The 23122-nt window shown below is 44.1% G+C and overlaps 1 protein-coding gene across 1 annotated transcript in view; it reads left to right on the top strand.

Annotated features, from left to right (window-relative positions):
- Positions 1-23122, top strand: part of LOC147462984 (uncharacterized) — a 128752-nt gene that overhangs the window by 74582 nt on the left and 31048 nt on the right. The window contains exons 7-8 of the mRNA XM_086486548.1: positions 4806-4865; positions 4959-5086. Of these exons, the coding sequence (XP_086342674.1) occupies positions 4806-4865; positions 4959-5086 (188 nt within the window). The remainder of the gene's footprint in view (positions 1-4805; positions 4866-4958; positions 5087-23122) is intronic.

Genomic DNA, 23122 nt, shown 5'->3' with positions numbered 1-23122 from the left:
ACTAGGACCGCCGTTGCATTTTTTCCCTCTTTAGGAGGTTTTTTCCCCCGTGCATTATATATACGCCTATCACTCTAGGGCTATCTATCTTTCCATTGCACACTAAGTAACACACTCTCTATTGTGTGCCTTGAGCTTCCTTCGTCTTCTCCAAGTTGTGTGCGTTTCTCTGCAACCCTAATTCCAACAATTAGTATCAGAGCAGGTTGCGTCCTCCCGAGCTTAGTCGCCAGCTGCTCCAGTACACGCCTGCTCACTTTCTCCGATTTCAGTGAGCTTTGGCGAGTATTCGCAGGTCGACAAATACTTCGGGATGACTCGTAGAGCTCGGTCTGCTCAGATTTTCGATTTGGGCTCATTTCGGCCTCTGTTTCCACTACAGGCAGGTCTGCACAAGCAATTTCGTCATTTTGTGCAGAATTTCTGTGAGTGCCGTTTTCTGCATAACAGGTGCCTTATAGTCTTCTACGGTTTGTGCTATATAGCATGTGTTGTTCCCGGTCCGTTTCTCCTATTTTCGGGCAGTTTTCACATGAGGTGCAACATTTACCATGGCTGACAACAACATCACAGATGTGTTCAAGATGTTTGCTGCTGAGGACAGGTTGGATGGGGACAATTACCCTATGTGAGCTTATATGATGCAACATGTTCTTGTGTCAAAGGGCGTCTGGAACATTGTGCAGGGCATTGATGTACGTCCTCGTTCTGAGGATGTAGGCGATGTTGAGGATGTTGCAGGTCTTGCTGCAAGGATTGCAGCTGTTAGTTGTTTTGCCTACGGCAGAACAAGCTCGTTGGGATGTCAAGGATGCGCAGGCTCATGCATTGATTGCGTTGTCTGTGAAGCGCACCATTGTTCCTCACATCCGTTCAGCAAAATCTGCAAAACAGGCTTGGGATATTTTAGCAGGTCTTTATGCAAGCCACAATGAGACTAAAATTGCTTTGCTGCGTAAAGAGTTGGAGTCGAAGATTATGCATGAGGAAGATGATATGGACACTTTCCTTGCTAGTGTCAAGGATATCAATGAGCAACTTATTTTTGCAAGAGAAGTCATTTCAGACAGTTTTCTTGTGCAGACAGTTCCCTCGTGCAGACTGTTCTTGATGCCTTATCAGATTCTTACTAGACTTTTGCTAGTACTTGGAGACTTATGACCCAAGGAAATCCAGAAGTTGTCAAGTTTGATGCATTATGTACATTGCTGTTGCAAGAGTCACTTTCCAGAAAAACCAGGACTAGGCAGCGTGCAGTTGAACAGGCTTTTATTGCTTCTCAAAGAAAGGGTAGTAATAGTAATGCAACTACTTCTTATGGTTCTGCTGCGAGTGGCAAAAATTCTGTTCCTAATGCTTCTGCTGGCAGCAATTCGTCTGGAAATTCTGGTGACAAGGGCAAAAAGAAGATGCGTTGCCATTATTGTAAAGCTAATGATCACTTGATCAAGTCGTGTCCTAAGTTGAAGGCCAAAGAGGCTAAGAAGAAAGAGGGTGGTTCAACTGCAAATGTTGGTTCCACTACAAATGCAGCCATTGTTGAGTCTTCTGTGAAAGGAGACTGTAATGCTGATGTTGATGCAGAATGGGCTTTTAGCGCAGAGTGCACTTACAATCCTGCTGTCCATGATGCACGCTTGTCAGTTGCTGCAGATTCACATGTGTGGTATTTCGACAGTGGTGCTACAAAGCACATTACCTCACATCGTGAATTGTTTACCTCTCTCGAGTCTCTCCCTCATGGGAATTCAGTCACTTGTGCCAACAATGCCTCTTATCCAGTTCAGGGAGTTGGAAAGATTGTGCTTACTGCTGCTAATGGCAATTCTTTTACACTTGTCGATGCACTTTATGTACTTGGGATCAAGAAGAATCTCTTGTCTGCATTCGCACTTGCTAGACTTGGACTTGTAGTCAAATTTGTGGATGACAGATGCACAGTTCATGATCTTAGTTTTGGTGATGAAATTGTTGCATCTGGCCTTTTGTGCCGTGGGTTGTATAAGCTCACTTTGTATGACAAGTGTCGACAAAATTTTGCAAACGCTGTTGCAGATTCAAGGGCTATTTCAGATGCAAAACTTTGGCATGCACGTTTTGGTCATCTGAATTTTGCCAGTTTGTTGCGTTCGCAGAAATCTGATATGGTTGCTTCTTTGCCACCTCTTGAAGCACCTGTCAAACATGTTTGTGAAGGCTGTATTTTGGGTAAGATGCAGCGTTCTAAGTTTCCAAAGGATGGTTCAGTCCGGGCCACATGCAGGTTGCAGCTTGTGCATAGTGATGTTTGTGGGCCCATGCAAACTCCGTCCTTGGGCAATTACTTGTACTTCGTGACTTTCATTGATGATTACTCCAGGCATGCATGGGTATTTCCGCTTAAAGCGAAGTCCGAAGTTTTTATGTGCTTCAAACAATTTCTGGCTATGGCTGAAAATGTCTCGAAATGTACTATGGACACCCTCCGTTCCGATCGAGGAGGGGAGTATATGTCTCATGAATTTAATGCATTTCTGGCTAGTCGTGGGATAAAACACCAATGTACAGTGCCTTATACACCTCAGTAAAATGGTGTTGCTGAGAGGAAAAACAGGTCACTAACAGAAATGCCACGATGTATGGTCAAAAGTCAAGCTTTACCGCATTCTTTTTGGCTTGAGGCCATCATGTGTGCCACCTATGTACTAAACAGGTGTCCGACGAAAGCTTGGCAGTCTATTACTCCATATGAAGCATGGCATGATAGAAAGCCTTCTATTGAGCACATGCGTGTTTTTGGCTGTTTGGCATATGCTTTGGTGCCACAAGTGCAGCGCAGAAAACTGGATGATAAAGCTGTCAAATGTATTTTTGTTGGTTATAGTGCTGAAAGCAAAGGTTACAGGTTGTATCATCCGCAAACAAAACGTATTCTGGTTTCTTGGGATGTAGTGTTTGTGGAAGATTCTGTTCAGCCCTTGCTGTCATGTACTAGAGACAGTATTGTAAGCTCATAGGACATTTATGACACTTTGTTGCCTCTTTTCAGTGGTGGAAATACGAATGTAATTTCCAATGAGGCAAATGTACAGCCTATGGGGGTTTCTAAAAATGTTCTAGATCAGCCTATTACTGATGTAGATGTACATGATGTACTTGATGAGGAAAGGGCTGAAAATGAGCAGGCTAGAGGTATGCCAAAATGGCTGGTGCACACTTTGCGTGATAGTAAATTGGATGCACTTTTGTCTAGTCGTACTTGTTCAGGCTCTCGCCATGCATCTTATGCATCAGATTGTTATGCTTTGGCTGTGTCTAGCTTACATGATGTTGAGGAGCCTCTGTCTTTTGATGAAGCACAGAATTCAGAAAATTGGATGGCTGCCATGCAATCAGAATATGATGCACTCATAGAAAATGACACATGGACTTTATGTGATTTGCCTCCTGGCAAAAAAGCCATTGGTACGAAGTGGGTTTACAAGTTGAAACGCAAGCCGGATGGTGAGATCGATCGCCATAAGGCTCGACTTGTTGCAAAAGGTTATGCACAGCAAAAAGGCATAGATTATGAAGACTTTTGCTCCCACTTGTCGTATGACTACTGTGCGTTTTCTATGTGCATTGGCAGCTCATTTTGGTTGGGATGTACATCAATCAGACATTGTTACTGCTTTCTTGAATGGTGACATATTTGAGGAAGTTTATGTAACGCAGCCTCGCGGTTTTTTCATAAAAGGACAAGAGGACAAAGTGTGCAAATGTAAGAAGGCTTTGTATGGGTTGAAGCAATCTCCTCGTGCTTGGTATGAGAAAGTTGACGCTCATTTGGTTAAGCAAGGCTTTCGTAACAGTCCAACAGAAAGCACATTGTATGTAAAGCGTGAGGGTGATGTACTTCTCGATTTGGAAATTAATTCCACCTGTCATGTGTGTTTTGGCTTGAAAAATTGTTAAAAATAGTAATAAAAAAGCATTATTAGGGTCAAAAGTGGCCAAAAATGCCACATCAGTCACGGTTTTTTTGCAGGGCAAGTTGGAATTGCGGCTATCCCATTGGAGGCAAGGCCGAAAGAAAGGGTGAGAGCTTGGGGTTTTTAGTTGTTCTTGGAGCTTTTTGGGAGTGGAGGTTTGTTGGCTGAGAAAACGGTCTTTTTGGTGTGTCTCTTGTTTGGCGTGTGCTCGTATTTCCAAGCCCAGGCTCTACATTTTGTCTTGCAAGGTGTTTTGGGCTGGCAGCTGAGAGAACGGTCTTTTTGGTGTGTCTCTTGGTTGGTGTGTGCTCGTATTTCCAAGCCCGGGCTCTACAATTCGTCTCGCCAGGGGTTTTGGGTTGGCAGCTGCTTGTAATTCCCAAAAGACGAGGCTTGAGTTGGGAGAACGGAGACCATCTTGTGTGTTTGGCTGAGGTTTGTGTTTTGAGAGTGTATTTTCCAAATGGCAAGGAGTCTAAGCTATAGAGGTGCCCCACAGTCCACTTCCGTGCTCAACGTCTTATGTTAGTATGGCATTGGGAGGTTGTAGTATTAGTCTATTCGATGCATGATGAAAATGACGTGTTTAAAATTATGTGGATGGCCACCGTGGGTTGATATTCCTCACTTTCTTGTAGTGTTGTGATGATGTCTCTAGAATCATAAATTTTGGGTCATATGTACGTATGTGTATTCACGTTGGTACATGTGGTCATGTCTGTGTATATATACAGACATGTCTTTTTAGAAGATCTTGCGCACATACATAAAGATGTTCTTTTTTAACTCTTATTGTGATAGTTTAACAAAATGTACAATCTCTGTGAACAGTTTTAATGGTTGTCACTGCAGGTTGAAGGTGTTCTTTTGAGAGCTGCAGAAGAAATTGGAGCTCTACAAGAAGAACGCAGGGTCTTTGACTGAAATTTCTTTTTATGTCTTCTGAGTCATCCAAACTATCTTGTCCGTTTTTAAACTTACGGGAGTTGCATTTTGTGTGGGCAGAAAACTGAACCAAGTCAAGCTGAAGCTCTTGATCGTTTCTTGGTGAAGTTGAGAAGTTGTGCAATGGGGGAAAGCTCTTTTACTTTCATCATCTCCGATCCTGCTGGCAACAGTTTTGTTGAAAATCCGTGTGTCTCTCTCTGAAAAAGTCAAAGCTATTTTTTGAAAAAAGGCAGAAATGTGCTTTAGGTTCCGGCGTCTTCTTTTTTGTCTTTTTATCTGTAGGTGTAGCCCCAAAAATCAAAACAAATCCATCCAATGTTTAATGCTTGGATTTCAACCTCTTAGCAGTTCTAAGGCTCTTAGTAGTGTCTACAAACTTCTAAATGAAGGAAATCTGGCTTTTCTTGGATTCATCTTGGCACGTATACAAGGAAGTTTCTCTTGATACAAAGGCTTTTCTTTCACACTATTAAGCCATGTCTTTACCTAATAGGTCTCGGTTTTGGGGCAAAATGAAAGGATTTTCTTTTTTGTTTTTTGGCTTTTTTTTTGGGAGAGGGGAGGGGGGGGGGGACAGTTTGCAAAGATTTACAACACACATCGACATTTGTAGTGTATGCACACTAGCAATCATGCACTCCTGTGTTGTGGTGAAAGTGTAAAGAGCTCTTCAAACACCATGGTGGGTTTGCAATGTCAAAATGGTTTTGACACATCATTCCAATGACGTTATGCCAGAGTGTTTCTGCGTTCGAGGAGGTGCCCAACACGTTGACTGAATTTTATGTTGGTTTGTTCCAATATTAACATGGTTGCATCGTAATGATCGTATGCCCAACACGCATACCTTGCTCAACCATACATTTGTGCTGTTCATTAGACACCTCAATCCAGTGTTAGTTTGTGCCATACATAGCCCAGTTCATGGACATATACCCTGTTGAACCATGCCTCTATGCTGTTACCATTGACATATCAATCCAATTGGGTTCCTGTCAGCCATACTAGAAAGGTTAAGTACGTCTTCAATAGGAATCCTTATGTCAATGCTCATCAGAGTTTCCTATTAGCTTCATATCCAAAGTGGTAGTCTTTTCCCGCATTGTAGCCACTAGTTTTAAGTCATGCACATGAGAATCAAGAATTGCAGAGTTAATGCGAAATTGAAGACATCCCCACAAGAAGATCTGAGTGAGGAAGCTTCATGATATGAAAGTTGACAGGTTCAGAATATGCTTGCTCTCTGACTAGTAAAGATCCAATCAATGGGGGAACAAGTGTAGTGGCCACTTTTCTCGACCAACTTACAGATCCTCACGGAGAGGGGCCAAATAATAATAAAGTGTTACCAATGTCACAAAATGCTAACGTGTCAAGCCACTGAAGACCTGAGCCGACTTTCAGATCCCAGCCAAGGGGCCTAAACCCTAGAAGGAGTAGAAGAAGCAGAATCTCTCACCAACTTACAGATGCTCGTCGTCGAGAGGGGCCAAATAATAATAAATTGTTACCAACTTATGGTACTCCGTCCGATGGAACCCAATTTACTAAAGATGAAGCAGGACCCTACACACACACACACACACAAGAGTAGCCTAATAAATGCTGAAGTGGCAACAGTTGCACGGATTCTCCGGATTTTTCGCTGACATGATGACATGGTAGACTGTACGGACAAGCTTATGAATCGCGCTAACAACATGCCGACGTGGCAAGACGGATTTCCGTGAAAAGCGTTGGCAGATGTTCACGTTGACAGCTTTTGTGAACCAGATGCTTTTGATCAAATGCTTTTAAGTGTAAAGCTTTTCATGTAACTGCTTCCAAGGGCCTTTAAATAAGCGGCGTGGGCTCTTCCTTTGGCATTCTACTCAGCGGGAGATGCAGAGCAGAGCTCCAGGGTTTGTACCGAGTTGGAGCAATATAAAGAAATACCGAAATGGGCCGCCAGGGTTTGGGGCCAATACTCTCTGGAGTGGAACTCCGTCACTTTGAATCTCGTGTGTCATGCATCTCTTTCCGTTTTGTTGTCTCGTCTGTTCTTTTCTGTTGGCACAAGGTGCCCTCCCGTTACAGTGGTATCAGAGTTTCAGTCGTGTTTTTTTCTGAAAGCATACCCGTCCTTCCAAAGAGCAGACATAGCAAGATAGATTTTTTTGGAAATTTTTGCCACTTTTTGGGAGAGAGAGATCCTAGGAAAACTTTAGAGTTTGTGCAACAACTTGACACCATCTATACCATGGGGAGTTACTCAAAAGAATCAAAGATCTTTCGAGCCACCACTTTTCGCAGAGGCAGTTCCATATGCATTGGTGGATGTCTTTAGCTACCAAGCCGCACACACCAAGGACTCGGCAAGCTTTCAAGATTTTACCCAAAGTTACATGCCATTGACATCTTTCTTCGTAATGCAACTTCTGGTAGAGAGGGGTATCTTGAAATGCTCACCACGGAAACCCTAACAGAGTACAACTTGACAATTCTGGACGTCTCTCAAAAGGTGTATCTCATTGAGCTGATAACCTTGTAGGCTCAGTGTGATTGCTATATCTTTGGACTGCCATCACCGCTATGGGAGCACTATCTGTTCAAGTCAGTTTTGACCATTCAGGAGCTTGTGGACCATGGTGCAGTTGGCTACAACCTTTTGCAAGGAAACTAACCCTAATTTTGGTGCATGTTTCAAGATGGAAAGCCAGTCATCTTTTTGAGCTCGAGTGACCAAGAGACACCGAGAATGCTTTTTAAGGTTGATTTAGATGTTTTCAAAACTTTGTTGGATGACCTGTTTTAGGAATTGTTTGGAGATACTGTTTGGAATTTGTTTGAAATGGATGGTATCTATTTTAACCCCATCTTGGAGCTGATTTGAGAATTGTTGACTCTGTTTGTTTTTTTTTTCGAGAAAAAGATTCTTCCATTAGTTAATAAAAACTGCCCATAGGGCTACAAACCACCTCTACTAGAGAGGGCTACATCAAAGCATGGAGGGACTCTCCCAGTGGTTCATTGTTCATGTCCCAAACACTTTTCTGATGCATGAAAATGCATGGATTCGTGGGCCTATTGGCTGAAACTCATCATACTTGTAGCCGAGAACAGCTGTGTGCGCTTTGTATTGGAATTTCCTGTGCGGGAGAAGGTTCTATTGTTATATCTGCTTGCATAGGTGGTACCCACACGAGTACTTTTTGGTTGAAAACTGCTTCTGGACTTCGTTGGAGTGCTAAAAGTTGTGTGGATAGCCAATATTGCACTTGTCTGAGTGTGTCTTTGTCCTCGCAGGGACACACACAAACTCTATGGGGTGCCCTACATCTTTGCCACGTGCTTTGTGGCCTTTGTGCACCCTTCACGAACACCAAAGTAGGAAATCATTGAGAGAGAGAGAGAGAGAGAGAGAGAGAGAGAGAGAGAGAGAGAGAGAGAGAGAGAGAGAGAGAGAGAGAGAGAGAGAGAGAGAGAGAGAGAGAGAGAGAGAGAGAGAGAGAGAGAGAGAGAGAGAAGAAGAAGAAGAGGAAGAGAGTTTTAACGTCGTAAGAAACTATCCCAAGAGACCTTAAAAATCTAGTTGACAAGGAGAGTTGAACTCAAGACCTCTTATTCAAGAGGGAAATGGCATAACCAATCTACCACACTTGGGGGGGAGAGAGAGAGAGAGAGAGAGAGAGAGAGAGAGAGAGAGAGAGAGAGAGAGAGAGAGAGAGAGAAAGAAAGAAAAGAAAGAAAGCTTTATTAACGTCTTCGAAAGGCCGAACTCGACCTATGAGACAATATCATATACATGTGTTGATGCTCTAGGCATCGGAAAATAAAAAAAGGGTACAAACTGAAATGAGCCTATACTATGCAAGAGGGTGTGGTAGGGTGGTGCATGTGGTGTACAATGTATAGTGTGGGTCCTCGTGTCGAGGTGTGCTCACGCATCATCAGGCTCAACTAGGGGCTGCAAGGTGATACCACCATGAGATGATAGGGAGGGTATCTAAAAACAAGCAACATATGTAGGGTAGAGAATGTGGTACATCGGTGGTGGCCTGCTCAGGTATCTCTGGAATGCTGGATCTCCTGGTGCTGGTACATGACTCTGCTCTAGATACTGATGGTGTAAGGTTAGTATCCTCGAGATCTCCCTCTGGTGACACCCATGTGTCCTGTATCCTGGGAGCCTCGGTCTCCGATGTGCCCTCTGAGACTCTGCCTGCAGAAGGGTAAGCCCTCTACTCTGTGTAGGTAGTGTGGGGGGGTCTGGTCCTGCTCGTCGGAAAAACTGTGTGATGGTAGTCTGTGTCCTGCTATCCTGACTCTGGCGTGGCTGTAACAACTGCTCTCGAACCTCTAAAGCCGCAACCAGGAACTGGCCAAACCTCCTCTGCTCTCGGCCTATCATATGCTGCTGTAATGAGTCTCCAATGCCATATCTCTCTCTCAGCTCTGTATATGCTGGGCATCTCATGACAAAATGCTCCTCACTCTCCACCTCCGTCTGGCAAATCCGGCATGTACACTCCTCTCGTGGTATGCCTCTGGCTCTGCCACTCTCAATCTCTAGCTGATGTGATGACACTCGTAGCTGGCCAATGTTGACCCGAAGTCGGTGTGGCATGTACTCTTGCATGTACGATGGAATCTCAATGAATCCCTGCTCTGAGAACCTCAGAAAATGCTCATAGTAATATAGCATTTTAGGAGGTAGGGTGTCTGTGGGCCTGCGCCATGTCCTCTGAATAAATGTATGCCATATCTCCTGTCTGATGACCCTATTCCGCTCAGAGCGTGAGAGGGTATAGGTCGGGGCCTGGGTGTCATACTGGAGTGGTGGTAGTCTATCAATATCAAAACCGTGCTGAGCTAGCCAATCTCTTGTCTGGGCATACCATGAGCTAGTGTCCCCTGCCTGTGCCATCTCTCTAGATGCAATGAAGGCTCTATGAGAGATCCTATCTGGATCCATATCTTTGAATCTGCGAAGAAGGCAAACAGTCTGAAAGAGTGCCTCTACCAACATCGGTGGTGCAGCCAGCTCAGCTCTAATAATGTCGTGTGGAACTGATGGCTTGCTGCGAATCATCTTGGAGATCATAATAATCTGTGGCCTCTCTATCTGTGTCCATACTGAGTCTGCCAGTCCCGGTCCCCAAATGGCCGAGGCATACATGAGTGCAGGTGTGACCAGTGTGTCAAAGAGCCACCCCTTCGTCCGGGGCTCCTGGAAGTGGGCCTGGTGGCACTGTCTCTCCATCAGAGCTAGTGATGCGTATCCTTTGGTAAGTCTATCTCTGGCTGCCTGTGCCATGGAGAAGGTCCCTGTTGCTGCGGTGAATGTAACCCCCAGATATACATATGAGCCTGTCACTTCTATATCCCCTCCAGCTACTGTAAATCTACTCTGTCGGCGAATCTGAGCCGATGTATGAAATATGAGAACCTTGGTCTTGCCAAGGTTCACCTTGAGTCCTCTCTGTGAGCAGAAATCATCCAGGGCTTGCAAATGTAGTTGTAGTCCCTCTGCCGTCTCTGACATCAGGACAATATCATCTGCATATAAGAGTATGTGTACAGTAGTCCTTGCAATATCCACACCCTCTCCACCCCTGTGCAAGATGAAGTCTACAATCTCGTCAATGTATAGACCAAAGAGTGTAGGTGATAGGGGGCAACCTTGTTTCACACCAATGGTGCTCACAAGGGTGTCAGATAACCCACCCGGGCATCTCACTCTGCCAGATACATGCTCATACAATGCATAGATCCCCCATGCCATCTCCTCTCCAATCCCAAGCGCAGCCAGACATCGGAAAAGTCTCTCTCTAGGTACTGTGTCAAATGCTTTGCGGAAGTCAACGAAGCAGCAATATAATCTCCTCTTCCTCACCCGTGTCTGGTCGATCAGACAACGAAGGGTGAAGATATGATCAATAGTAGAGAAAGCTCGGCGGAAGCCTGCCTGTCCTGGTGTCCTCATGCCCTCTCCCTCTGCTAGAGAATTGAGCTCCTCCTCTAAAACCGCGCCATATAGTTTGGCCAGTATAGGACCAATCATGATAGTGCGATATGTGCTAGGATCCATGGCATCCCCAGATTTGTGGATAGGCACGATGGTGTGCGCTGTCCACGACTCTGGGAATCCCTCTGAAAGTGCGCGGTTGAAGAGGTGGGCAATGAGTGGTGCCAATGCATCACAGCCATATATAAGATGCTCTGCCTGTAGGCCTGCCTGATCTCTAGCCCTCCCATGCTGTAGGTGGGATATAGCTTTCTTCACCATGTGGGTGGTGAAGAAAGTAGATGATGTGGGTCGGGTAGCCGATGGCGTAGGTATGGGTGGCTGTCCTGGGATCTCGTATAAGCTCTCGGCATATCTTTGCCATGCCGCTGGGTCCTGAATAGGAGTGGATGGCTTGGGAGGTCTGATCCGATGCCATGCCTCAGCACTATTCTTGCTCATGAGTAAATGATAGATGTCCCAATACTGGTGCTCCTCCCACTCCCGTCTTTTACGACGGGTAAGTGTCTGCATCTTGCGCTGAGCCTGGCGATGTGTAATCTCCCCTGTGATCTCCAGTATATGTAGGTGTCTGTGTAGATCTCGACATTCGTCGTCGTACCACCTGTTTTGTGGCATAGTGCCAGTGCGTGGAGGGTGTGTGTGTACGCGATGTGGGAAACTTTGAGTGGCTGACTCGTGTAAGATGGATGTAATGTGTGTGGTGAGTGTGTCTAGAGGGGCTGTGGGGTCTAAGTGTATAAGGTGCTCATGCAGGTGATGTATATAAACAGGAGTGAGCTCATGAGTGAAGAAATGGTAGTGTAAGTGTGAGGGGGGGAGGCGGGGGGGTCAGCAAGCTGTGTAGCAAAAAGGGAGAATGTGAGATAAGTATGATCCGCCCCTATCGGTGTGCGTGCAACGCTGAAGGAGTGTATAAGCTCTGCTGTCTGGGTAGAGCCCAACAAATAGTCTACTGTGCTCTCTCCGCCACTGTGTGGGAAGCAAGTGAATCCCCCAGAATCTGGCCACCTCGCCATCCCGTTATAAATAACGAGATTGTGCTTGCTGCCAAGCTCAAGAAGGTGTCTGCCATATCCAGTGTTGTCCTGTCCCCCATCTGCAGACACTCTACTCACCCCCATGTCCTCTGCATCAAGTGCCCTCATGATCTCCTGCTGCTCCATATCATAGATCTCACACTGTCGGCTCTGTGTCCTCCCGTTGAAGTCCCCCATGAGGAGGACTTCCCCGAGTGATGTGTAGTGAGAAATGTCCTCCGACAGTCGGGAGTAGGGGTCCTGGATAGCATATCGTGATCCATGTGGTGAAAAGTAGCATATGGCAATGTATAGCCCTCTCTCGTGGGTGAGCTCTAGCCGTACCCACATATAGCATGCCTCCTCGTCTCTACTCATCACCTGTATCCGGTTGTGTAAGCTCTGTTTGAATAGTATGGCCACCCCTCCTGACCCCCGAGCTGTACTCTGTCTGGTGATGGTCCTGTAAGTCGACTCCCACTGGAATCCTGTGACTACAGGTAGTCCTCTCTCTGGGCTCTCATGTGTCTCCGTAAAACATACAAAGTCATGCTCACTGATGATCTCCTCTAGGCGCTCCGGATGTGTCCATATAGAACCATTGTAGTTCCAGACTGCCCCTCTGAGTGGTGTCTCCTGTGCTAGTGTATGTGTCTCATAGGTCCCGAATCCCTATGAGATTGGGCGGCCGTCGATGAAGATTCTACCATCTCGAAAGAAGGCCTTTTTACCTTCTTTCCGTGCCTAAAGGACCCTGGGCATGCATGATTTCCTGTGCTCGATCTGCATCCTAGTGAGGTCCTCGTCCATAAAGATATGGCCGCCTTGGAGGCCTCGTAAGAGCACCCTTTTGCGAAAAAAGGTGGTGCGGTCCTCATCTCCTCGTAACTGCATGATCAACGGGCGAGCTCGAGTGGTGTCACGGCCGGCTCGCCATGCCTTTGTAAAAGGCATAGTCTCTTTGTAGCCTAGTTGGCTACAAAGCTCTCGTGCATCCTCCTCTGCTGAAGGTCCCTCTTTAAGGCCAGTGATCCTAACATTGTGTTTCCTCATCTAGCGCAATCGCTCCTCCTCGAGAGTAAGCTGAACCCTCAAGTGCTCTCCCATGTGAACCTCCTCGCATACCTCCTTCTTGATATTCTTTTTAACTGCTTCCACCCATCCCGATTGTTTGGCCTCCATTTCTGTCTGGATCTCTTCTTTGATGTCTGCTTTCCATTTATTTTTGATCTCTACTTCTATGTCTTCGAAGCTCGAGATTTCCCCCTCTTCCTTTGAGATCCGGAGGTGGTTGATGCTTTCTTGTATACGGTGTATCTCCGTGTTGGAGGTGTCACGGAGTTCTTCGAATGCTTTCTTCCAGGCCTCAGAGAGAGAGAGAGAGAGAGAGAGAGAGAGAGAGAGAGAGAGAGAGAGAGAGAGAGAGAGAGAGAGAGAGAGAGAGAGAGAGAGAGAGAGAGAGAGAGAGCGAGCGCAATTAGTAAACTTTGGCTCGTTTTCCCGTTTCTCACGCTAGAAGTCATTTTTTAATGTTTATTAAACTTGGCCGTGTTCAGATTGGCCCGGCCATTTAGTTGAAGAAGTTTTAAACTTTACACTTAAAAAAGAGTATTAAAACTCGGATTTTCTGACCAATCCGGAGCATTGCTAACTGTAATGGGGACACGCACCACGTGCCAACGGGAAAAAATAGTTTGAACAACATTAAGCACTTCAAATAATGACTTAATTGAAAGAGATGCACGACACACGAGACAGGGAGTGGCGGAATTCCACCCCAAGAGAGCATTGGCCCCAAACGCTGGCGCCCCTTTCGGTATTTCTTTATATTGCTTCAACTCAGTACAAGCCAGTACTCCACGCTCTGCACCTTCACCTGGAAGCGTATCAGAGAATGAGCCCATGGCACATATTTAAAGGCCCTTGGCCTATGAAAAGCAATTACATGAAAAGCTTCAAACTAAAAAAAAGCATTTGGCTCAAATGCTCCCAACGTAATCTGTGGAAATGCGTACAAGCTGCCACATCATCTGTAAACACATTTCGCGGACGTCTGTACAATCTACCACGTACTGCAATGCAAAATGCTCGCGTTCGCACAACTGCCACGTCATCATATTTTGAGGTTATAAACTTGCTTGACTTCGTGTCGGCCACTTTTGGGCGCTTTAAACAAGTTTTCTTTGACTTTTAGGGTTTTTAGGCTCCTCGGCCGAGATCTGTGAGTTGGTCAGGGATTCCTTCTGTTTCTTCTTCTTCTTCTTCTTCTTCTAGGTTTTAGGCACCATGACCGAGATCTATTCCATTGGTCGGAACTTGGTGGGAACTCTTATTTAAAAAAATAGGCCACTCAGCAAGACTTTATAAGTTGGTAAAACCTCTTTTGCTGCTTCTGCTTCTTCTGCTGCTTCTTCCGCTAGCCGGGATTTGCAGGTTGGCTCCGTCTTTAGTGGCTTGACATGTTAGCAATTTGTGCTACTGTTTCTTAGCCTTTCCGACTCAAGCCTGTTTGCTCCCGCCGGGACGTATTTACACCGTGTCTAGCCGGCCACTTCATTCGGCGGCCATAGTGAAAATATTCAATTGTGACTTTTCTGAGCGGACTGGGCACACGTTCTTATTCATGTGATTGTTCTGTACTGTTTGTGCATTGTGTCTGGCTACTGTTCTACTATCATACTATCCGGACACGGATAAATTTCCAAATGGCATAGTGCTTCGGAAAATTTACTCCTCTATTTTAAATAATTAATTGGTACCAATAAATTCATTCTATGTGCACAAAAATCATTTTCATTCCGTAGCTAAAAATATTACATCCCTCTGGCTTCTAAAGAGTAATCTTGCAATTCTGATTCTGTCATCCACTGAGCATCTAGAGGGGAGTATTTCTTGAACTTTACTAAGTACTTACAATGAGTTCTTCCAGACTTAAGTTGGCGCTCCTGATGATGGATAATTTGTTTTGAAAGAAGTATTTCTTTAGTTTCATCTACCTCGTGGGGATCTTTTCTAATTGGTTTTGTAGGAGGTTTGCCAATGAAAGGTCGTAGAAGGCTCATGTGAAAAGCATTATGGATTTTCCAAGGCTCATTGATCTGTTCTGTAATCTTAAACGGCCATAATATCTGTTGGAAAGTTTTACAACTTTTCCTTTTTGATTGGCTTGTTTTTCAAGTCTGGCTTTGTCAAACTTGAGAAGAACAAATTGTCCTTCAGCTAGGTTGAGATCACGACGATGTCTATCCGCTTCTTTCTTATGCTTTTCTTGAGATTTAAGGATAGCGCATTTCACTTGCGTGTAAGGGGTATCCAGGTCTTGAACAAATTTCTCAACTACGAATATCTTATCCTTGGTGAGAAGGATTGGGGGAAGATGTGGTTTGCCATAAATAACCTCAATAAGAGCTTTTCCTGTAGAGGAATGTACAATGTTATTATAGGCAAATTTTGCGAGAGGTACTTCTCCCATTCTCGTTAGTTATCTGAGACATAGCACTTTAAAATGTCTAGGATTGTGGATTAGCGATTTCGCTTTGTCTATTTGTCTGAGGATGATAAGTTGAAGAAAAATTCAGCTAAGTTCCTAAGTTCGTAAAAAGTGCTCGCCAGAAATTACTGGGCATTTGTGGGTCGCAATCACTAATAATCGTTTTGGGCATGCCATGATGCTTAAAAATTTGGGCCAGAAAAAGCTTGGCCATGTGGTCAGCTTTGATGGTTTTTCTTATTGAAATGAAATGGGAATGCTTAGTGAATCTGTATATAATAGTCCAATAATTGCCCAGGGTACTTGAGGTACTGGTAGGGTCTGAAGTAAGCCAAGAGTTTTATGGCAATCATACTTAGCTTTTTGGCATGGTACATATTCTCGACGTATTTGTCTATGTCAACTCGTAGTGTTGGCCAATAAAAATATCTTTCTAAGGCTTGTATTGTGGACATTATGCCTGTGTGTCCTACGTAAGGAGAAGCATGTGCTTCGTCCATCACCTTTGTTCTAAGTCTACGTGCCACACAAAGAGCCTGATGAAAATAAAGATATCCATCTTTAATAGAGTAGGGAACATCTCAGGTAGAGATTCCAACTCTTGATGATGTATGCCGGTTATAGCATTTACTTGGGGCCGTTGAGAAAGAGCATTTGCAACTACATTCTTGCTTCCAGATGTGTGTTGTATTTGAAAGTGAAACATGGAGTGGAAATTGGACCTCATCTGTTTCTCAGACAACTTATGTTGAGAGAGAAAATACCGAAGATTTTGATGATTTGTCTTGATTGTAAAATTGGCTCCCAGAAGGTAGTGTTTCCAAATTGAGAGAGCATGAATAACTACCTAGAGTTCCTTCTCATAAATGGAAGCATGAAGCTCCGCATCACAAAGTCGTCTACTCTCAGAAACTATTGCGTAGCCTTCTTGATTAAGAACTGAGCCAATGCAATCGCTTGAAGCACCACAATGTACTTCAAATGGTTTTCGGAGTCAGGTACAATGAGGATTAGTCCATGGGTGAGAAGGTACTTAAGATTTTCAAAAGCTTCCTTCTGCTTGCCCCTATACAAAGGATATCTTTTTCTTTGTAAGATCGTGGAGAGGTGCAGCAACATGTGTGAAATGGAAAATGAAGTGTTTGTAGTAGGAACAGAGGCCAAGGAAACTTCGTACATCATGAACCGAAGCAGGCTGTGGCCAATCTGAAATAGCTTGGACGTTTGCCGGGTCCATGCGTAGTTGATTATGAGAGACAATGGGTTAGAGATAGTGAATCTCTTTCAATAAAAATTCACTCTTCTTAGCATTAACTTGAGTTTATGCTGCTGCAATTTTTCGAACACAGTCTTCAAGTGTCGTTTATGCTCTTCCTCTATGTGAGAGAAGACCAAAATGTCATCAAAGAAGATTCGTGTGAATTGTCAATGAGGGCGAAAAATTCAGTCCATCATTCGATTGAAAGTTGCTGGAGCATTAGTTAGGCTGAAAGGCATTATTAGAAACTCGTACAATCCGAAGGTTTTACGGAATGCTGTCTTATGTATATCTTGGTAATCGCTCTTGAGATCTATATTGTTGAAAACTCGGGCCCCTTGTAAGTTGTCTAAAATATCATCAATTCAAGGAATCGTAAATCTATTCTTAATCATAATCTTTTTTAAAGAACGATAATCGATGCACATTCAAAAAGTGCCATCTTTCTTCTGAAAAGCAAAGCTGGTGAACAATAAGGAGAAGTACTAGGTCGAACAAGACCCTTCTCGAGAAGTTCATTTACTTGTTAGAATTTCTTCCTGTTGTGATGGACTCGCTCTATAAGGGGGTTGAATTAGAGGTGAACTGCCCGGAATTACATTGATACGATGATCTTCAAGTCTTTCAGGAGGTAGTTAATTTGGAAGAGTGTCAGTAAAGAAATCGTGATATTGATTAAAAAAAATTAGGCGATCTTTATCCAAATTCGACAAGACATTTTCACCACTCATCTCCCTCTCTTTGACAAAAATCAAGTAAGCAGATAGACACTTATTCATTTCTTTTTTGACAGTGATGTGACTGACCATAGGTATAGGCCAATCACTAGCACTTGCATCTACATCATACTGCTGCCCTTTGAAAGAAAAGGACAGTTTCTTATTTATATATTAGGAGAGGATGAATTTTGTAATGTCAAGGCATTTCCCAAAATAACATCGCATCTTTGTATTGAAGCAACTAGGAAAGACTCTCTATCATAGTACTTTCCGATCTATAGATTCAGTTGTCCTAGGATAGGAGTGGAATTCGTAGTCAACCCTTCAAAGGTTGATCCTGAACCGATTGTAGTTCCTAATCTCTGGGGAGTAAGTCCAAGAGATTTTGAGGTATCTAATGAAATGAAATTATTGGTTGAGCTTGGATCAAACAAGATCAATACTCTCTGCCCATTCAAGCTGCCCCACCTCTTTAAGAGCTTCCTTTTCTTTCTCCTTCCTGGTGTTGGCTTGTACGTTAGTTACTGAATTTGATGCTAGAGGAGGAGAGTCTTTTTTAAGCTGTGGAAAATTTGGTTTCCTAGTGGCCTTTCTCCCCAGATTTGGCCTCTTCCATGTAGGCCCTCAACTGAGAGGGAGTGAGGAATTTTATCACAAATTGATGGCAGTGCAACTTGGACACATACACGGCGTGATGACATGGCAAAAATGTACGGACACCCGGATTTTGCGCTGACATGATGATGTGGTAGACTGTACGGATTTTCACGTTTTACGCTGACTGCTGACGTGGTAGTTGTACGGATTTCCGTAAATCACGCTGGTGCTTTTTGCTGGCAGATTTGGGATCATTGCTTTGGAACAGTTTGCTTTTGAGTTTAATTGCTTTTGGGGCTCTGCTTTTGGGCATCCCTTGTAAGAATAAAAGAGCCCTAAGGGCCTCACTCTTGAGAGCATCTGGACGTAGAGTCTGAGAGTTGAGGACCCTTCGGGAGTTGTACTTTGCTCAAAGATTAATATAAAAGAAATATTGAAAGGGGCGCCAATCTTTGGGGCCAATCTCTCTGGGCACGGAACTACGTCGGGCCGTGACGACCAAATTGAACTGTGATTTTAAAAGTTTTGAAGTATTCTAAGTGATTCTCTCTCGTGTCGCGACAGATTCTATACTTGGGGTGTCCAAGTTTGTTACAGTGGTATCAGAGCATATGCATGTGCTTTTTTCAAAGCATACCGATCCTATCAAAGAGCAGACAGGGCACTTGGGTACAATTTTGGAAATTGATATTGAAGAATCTTCGTGTCCCGACCCCGGCCTTATTAGTCACTCTTGCCCTTATTTCATCGCACATCGGGCGCGCTCCCATCTTCATCGCTCTGTCTTACAAGGCAAAAAGGCATTAAGAATCCTAGATTGCATATTGGTTCTCGTGAAGAATCTGATGGAGATAACACCTCTCAACGGGAAGGCAAAGAAAAGCTGAAATCCGGTGTCGGATCTGAAGAAGATTTGGGCAATTTTTTTGGTAAAGTTTGCCAGAGCAGAATACAAGCATCCACTGCAGGTTGACATGGGTGTGAAAAGATTGATGAAGTACTCCAGAGACCCGAGATTTGCAAAACACCTGAAGATTACCCGATTGGTGACATCCATTCGAGCTGGCGTGAGGCCATTGACTCCCCTCTCAGGACAAGACGAAAGCTAAAAGAACAGACGAGTGCAGAAAAGCGGAAGCTTTACTTGCAGGAAGAGCTGGAACAGAACTATTGACCAGAAGATGAACCCAATATTGGAAAGGACACTGAAAGAGATACTGATGTACTGACAATCTGGTTGTTTGTGACAAATAACCAAAAATAGGAGCTAGGAACTCACATCTGTATGGATTCGGAAGTATGGAGCCGGACATCCACTCTTTTGCAACGAGGTGAACCATCTCCTTGCGTGTTTTGCAGGTGAAATCAAGAATGAGATGGTGAGATCGAGAGCGACGACAGCTCAGGAATGAATCGGATATCTTTTCGATTCGAGATAAGAATGATGAATTTGAATGAATGAATGATGAAGTATGTTGAATGATTCTAGTGCATCAAGATTCCCATATGAATGAGATGACTAGATGTTGTGGTGAGTGCATCAAGAGTTCTTGCGGGATGACATGGCTACACAAGGATCTAGGTACATCAAGACTTCTAGACGGATGAGAGGACTAGATGATTGAAACACTATGTTTAGTATGAACTAAGTGTGTGAATGAAGAACTTTGAAATAGGAATTTCTGAAGATGATTTTTGATTTATGAGGTAAATGTTGTCTGGAAGAACTTGCTAGACGTATGTAGATAACAAGTGAAATCGATGATAATGGATGACGAATTGGAAGCAATGACCGCTCTAGAATGAACCTGATAAGTATCATGAATTTTGAATGAAACTAATGTTTTATGGAAGGTCCTGCTATTTGTGAACAAGTAATAGGATTAAGAATGAGATGATGATGATTTTGGAGTAGTGACAACTCCCGAATGAACCTGATAACGAATCATGAATCACGGCTGATTCAGTGGAATGAATGATTGGACCACTCTGTTCACTATGAATTTAGTGATGGATTGGGATGTGTAACAAACTTGGACACTCCAAGTCAAGAATCAACCGCGACAGCACCAAATAACCACTTCAAAACAATTCACAGATCACAATAGATTTGCACTGGCCCGGCGGAGTTCCGTGCCTAGAGATATTGGCCCCAAAGACTGGCGCCCCTTTCGGTATTTCTTTTTGTATTAATCAATCATCAAAGTACAAGAGAGCGGTTAGGGTTTCACTCTCAGACTCTGCGTCCAGATGCCCTGAGAAGTGAGGCCCTCACCACTAATTTAAAGGTTACAAGGGATGCCCAAAAGCAGAGCCCCAAAAGCTTTTAAAATCAAAAGCATCAGTTCTCTCTCTCTCTTAGAGAGTCTTTTCTCTTTTTTTTTTATAAAAAAAAGCAAAAGCAAAATTCGCGTCGCTCATCATTTTCCAAAAAAAAATAAAATATATATATATATATATATATATTTTAATAATCCGCCTCCGCGATTTCCGGAATTTAGGGTTTTTTGGCAAAAATTAGGGTTTGCAGGAATTTTAGGGTTTCTGGCAGAAATTAGGGTTTCTGCTGTCCGCCACGTCATCACTTTGTGACATACCCCCCTCTTGAAAGCATTGTAATCGACTGCGATTACGCCTGCAAAACCGACAAAAGCCATAAACCGTCTTAGCAGACACTGACTGTTAGTACCTACGTACTAGGAACACACATCTAGCACATGTACAAAATCGACAGTCACATCACACGACATCACAGGACATCACCAGACATCACAGGACATCACATGACATTCAACATTCATTCGGATCTTAGACCATGATTTATCGGCAATGTAGCTAGCAATCACATCTAGGTCCAATCGGGACCTCAACGATGTCCGATTGACTAACCCCTATTGCAACCATGTCTATTCGAGATCAATCAGACCAAAATGCTGCAGTCATTTCGGCTATCAGTTCCTGCACTCACAAGAAGTCAAGAACAAATCAGTATCATAATCAGGAATTCCATTTCATAAAGTCATCCAGCAGAATACTGTCAACTCTCAGTATCCCTGAAGCTCAAAGAGACATCAGTGACTTTAGTATCAAAATCGAGTCTGTTGACAAAGGAGTGGAGCGACTCCCCTCTTGTGCATCCCACTGCACCAGATCTTCGACCAAGCTGAGTTTCTGGGTTCCGTTTGGAGTAGACTATGCTAAACCAAAACATCGAGGTAAAGTTTCACAATCCGAGGAGTATCTGCTAGGTCCTCCTCCTCCATCCACTTCGCATCAAATGCAGGAAAGTTCTTGAACTTAACCAAGAACCGCCTTCGGACTTTACCTTTCTTCGTATCATTATGTGCCAAAATCTGTTCAGGAACAAGGATCTCCTCGTTTTCTTCCACTTCGCGTTGCTCATCAGGCTCCCCATCATCAGGCACATCACCCTTAACAGGGTTCAAGAGACTCACATGCAATGCATTATGAATCCTCCAAGTATCTGGCAGGTCCAATCGGAAGGAGACATCATTTATCTTGTCAGTAATCTGGAAAGGTCCGTAGTATCACATACTAAGCTTTGGAAAAAGCCTCTCCTTTCCCCCTTTTTTTTTTCTTAGGCGTGCCTTCTCAAAAGTAAGAGCACCCAATCATCCTCCTTCAGTTTCCAGTCGCGACGATGGCGATCCGCTGCCTTTTTCTGTCGTTCTTGAGACTTCTGTAAAGTCTCGTGAACCTTGGCAAAAGCCGTATCCAAATCTCGCGAATATTCATCCGCTTCAAACTTCTAATCTTTCGTGCTCAGGAAGGATGGAACCTTCGCAGCAGTTTCAACAATCTCTCATGGCGTCTTCCCCGTCGAAGAGTGTATCGTGTTATTGTAGGCAAATTCCACCAAAGGTAAGTTCTTTTCCCATTGAGTCTTCTGATGCGAGATACAAGACTTCAATAAATCTAAAATCACTGAATTGGCAATCTCAGATTGCCCGTCAGTCTGCAAGTGGAACGATGACGAGAACTGCAACCGCATGCCAATGTTCTCCCAAATTGCCTTCCAAAACAAACTCATAAATCTGGGGTCTCTGTCGGAGACAATCGTCTCAGGCGTGCCATGTAATCGGAAAATCATCGTGATCATTCTGTATTCTCGGGAGATTAAAAAAAATGAAATCCATTTCAATATTTTCCCGGGGGCTGGTGGGTATGGGTAAAGGCTGTAACAATCCCTGTGCCTTATGCCTGTCAAACTTGACCTTCTAGCATACCAAGCAACTGCGCACAAACTCTTCCACATCCTTCTTCAGTCTCCGCCAAAAGAAATCTCTCTCTACCCCTTTCATGGTGGTAGCAATGCTGCGGTGACCCGTAAAAGGTGGACAGTGGCAATCAGTCATAATCTTTTCCCTCAACGGCTGTGTAACGCACAACATAGTCTTTTTCATCAAGTAGCCTTCCCGAAGGGAGTATCCAGCTACTGTCTCCCCATCCCGTATCCGTGTGAAAATATCTGCAAAATCTGTATCTGTGGCACACTGATCGACCATATCCTCGAAGCTCCTATGATGTATCGCGGAAATAGCCAGCACCAACGGTTTCCGAGACAAAGCATCTGCCACCACATTCTTCTGTCCCTGCACATGGACAATCTGGAAGTGAAACTGTGACAAGATGTTCGCCCACCGCATCTGCTTTTCCGAAAGCTGCTTCTGTGACAAGAAGTAGCGCAAACTCTGATGGTCTGTAAAGACAATAAAATCCGCTCCGAGTAGGTAATGCCGCCACTGAGTAAGAGCATGGATAACCGCCAAAAGCTCTTTCTCATAAATCTGTGCTGTCATCTCCGGCCTAGAGAACAAACGGCTCTCGTAAGCTATGACATGGCCTTCTTGCATCAAGACCGCACCCAGACTACGACCACAAGCATCACAATATACTTCGAATGACTTCTGCAAGTCCGGCAAAGTCAAAATAGGTCCCGTAGTCAATTTCTCTTTCAATGTCTGAAAGGCAGTCACCTCTGTGGGTCCCCACGAAAAAGGTACTCCTTTCTGTGTCAAGATATGCAAAGGGGAAGCAACCTCTGCAAACTTTCGTATGAACTGCCTGTAGTATGAACATAGTCCCAAGAAGCTTCTAACTTCATGGACAT

This window comes from Adiantum capillus-veneris, chromosome 2 (genome assembly GCF_014529385.1).
Source record: "Adiantum capillus-veneris isolate H3 chromosome 2, ASM1452938v2, whole genome shotgun sequence".
Taxonomy (NCBI): Eukaryota; Viridiplantae; Streptophyta; class Polypodiopsida; order Polypodiales; family Pteridaceae; genus Adiantum; species Adiantum capillus-veneris.
This window is presented reverse-complemented; position numbering and strand designations above follow the sequence as displayed.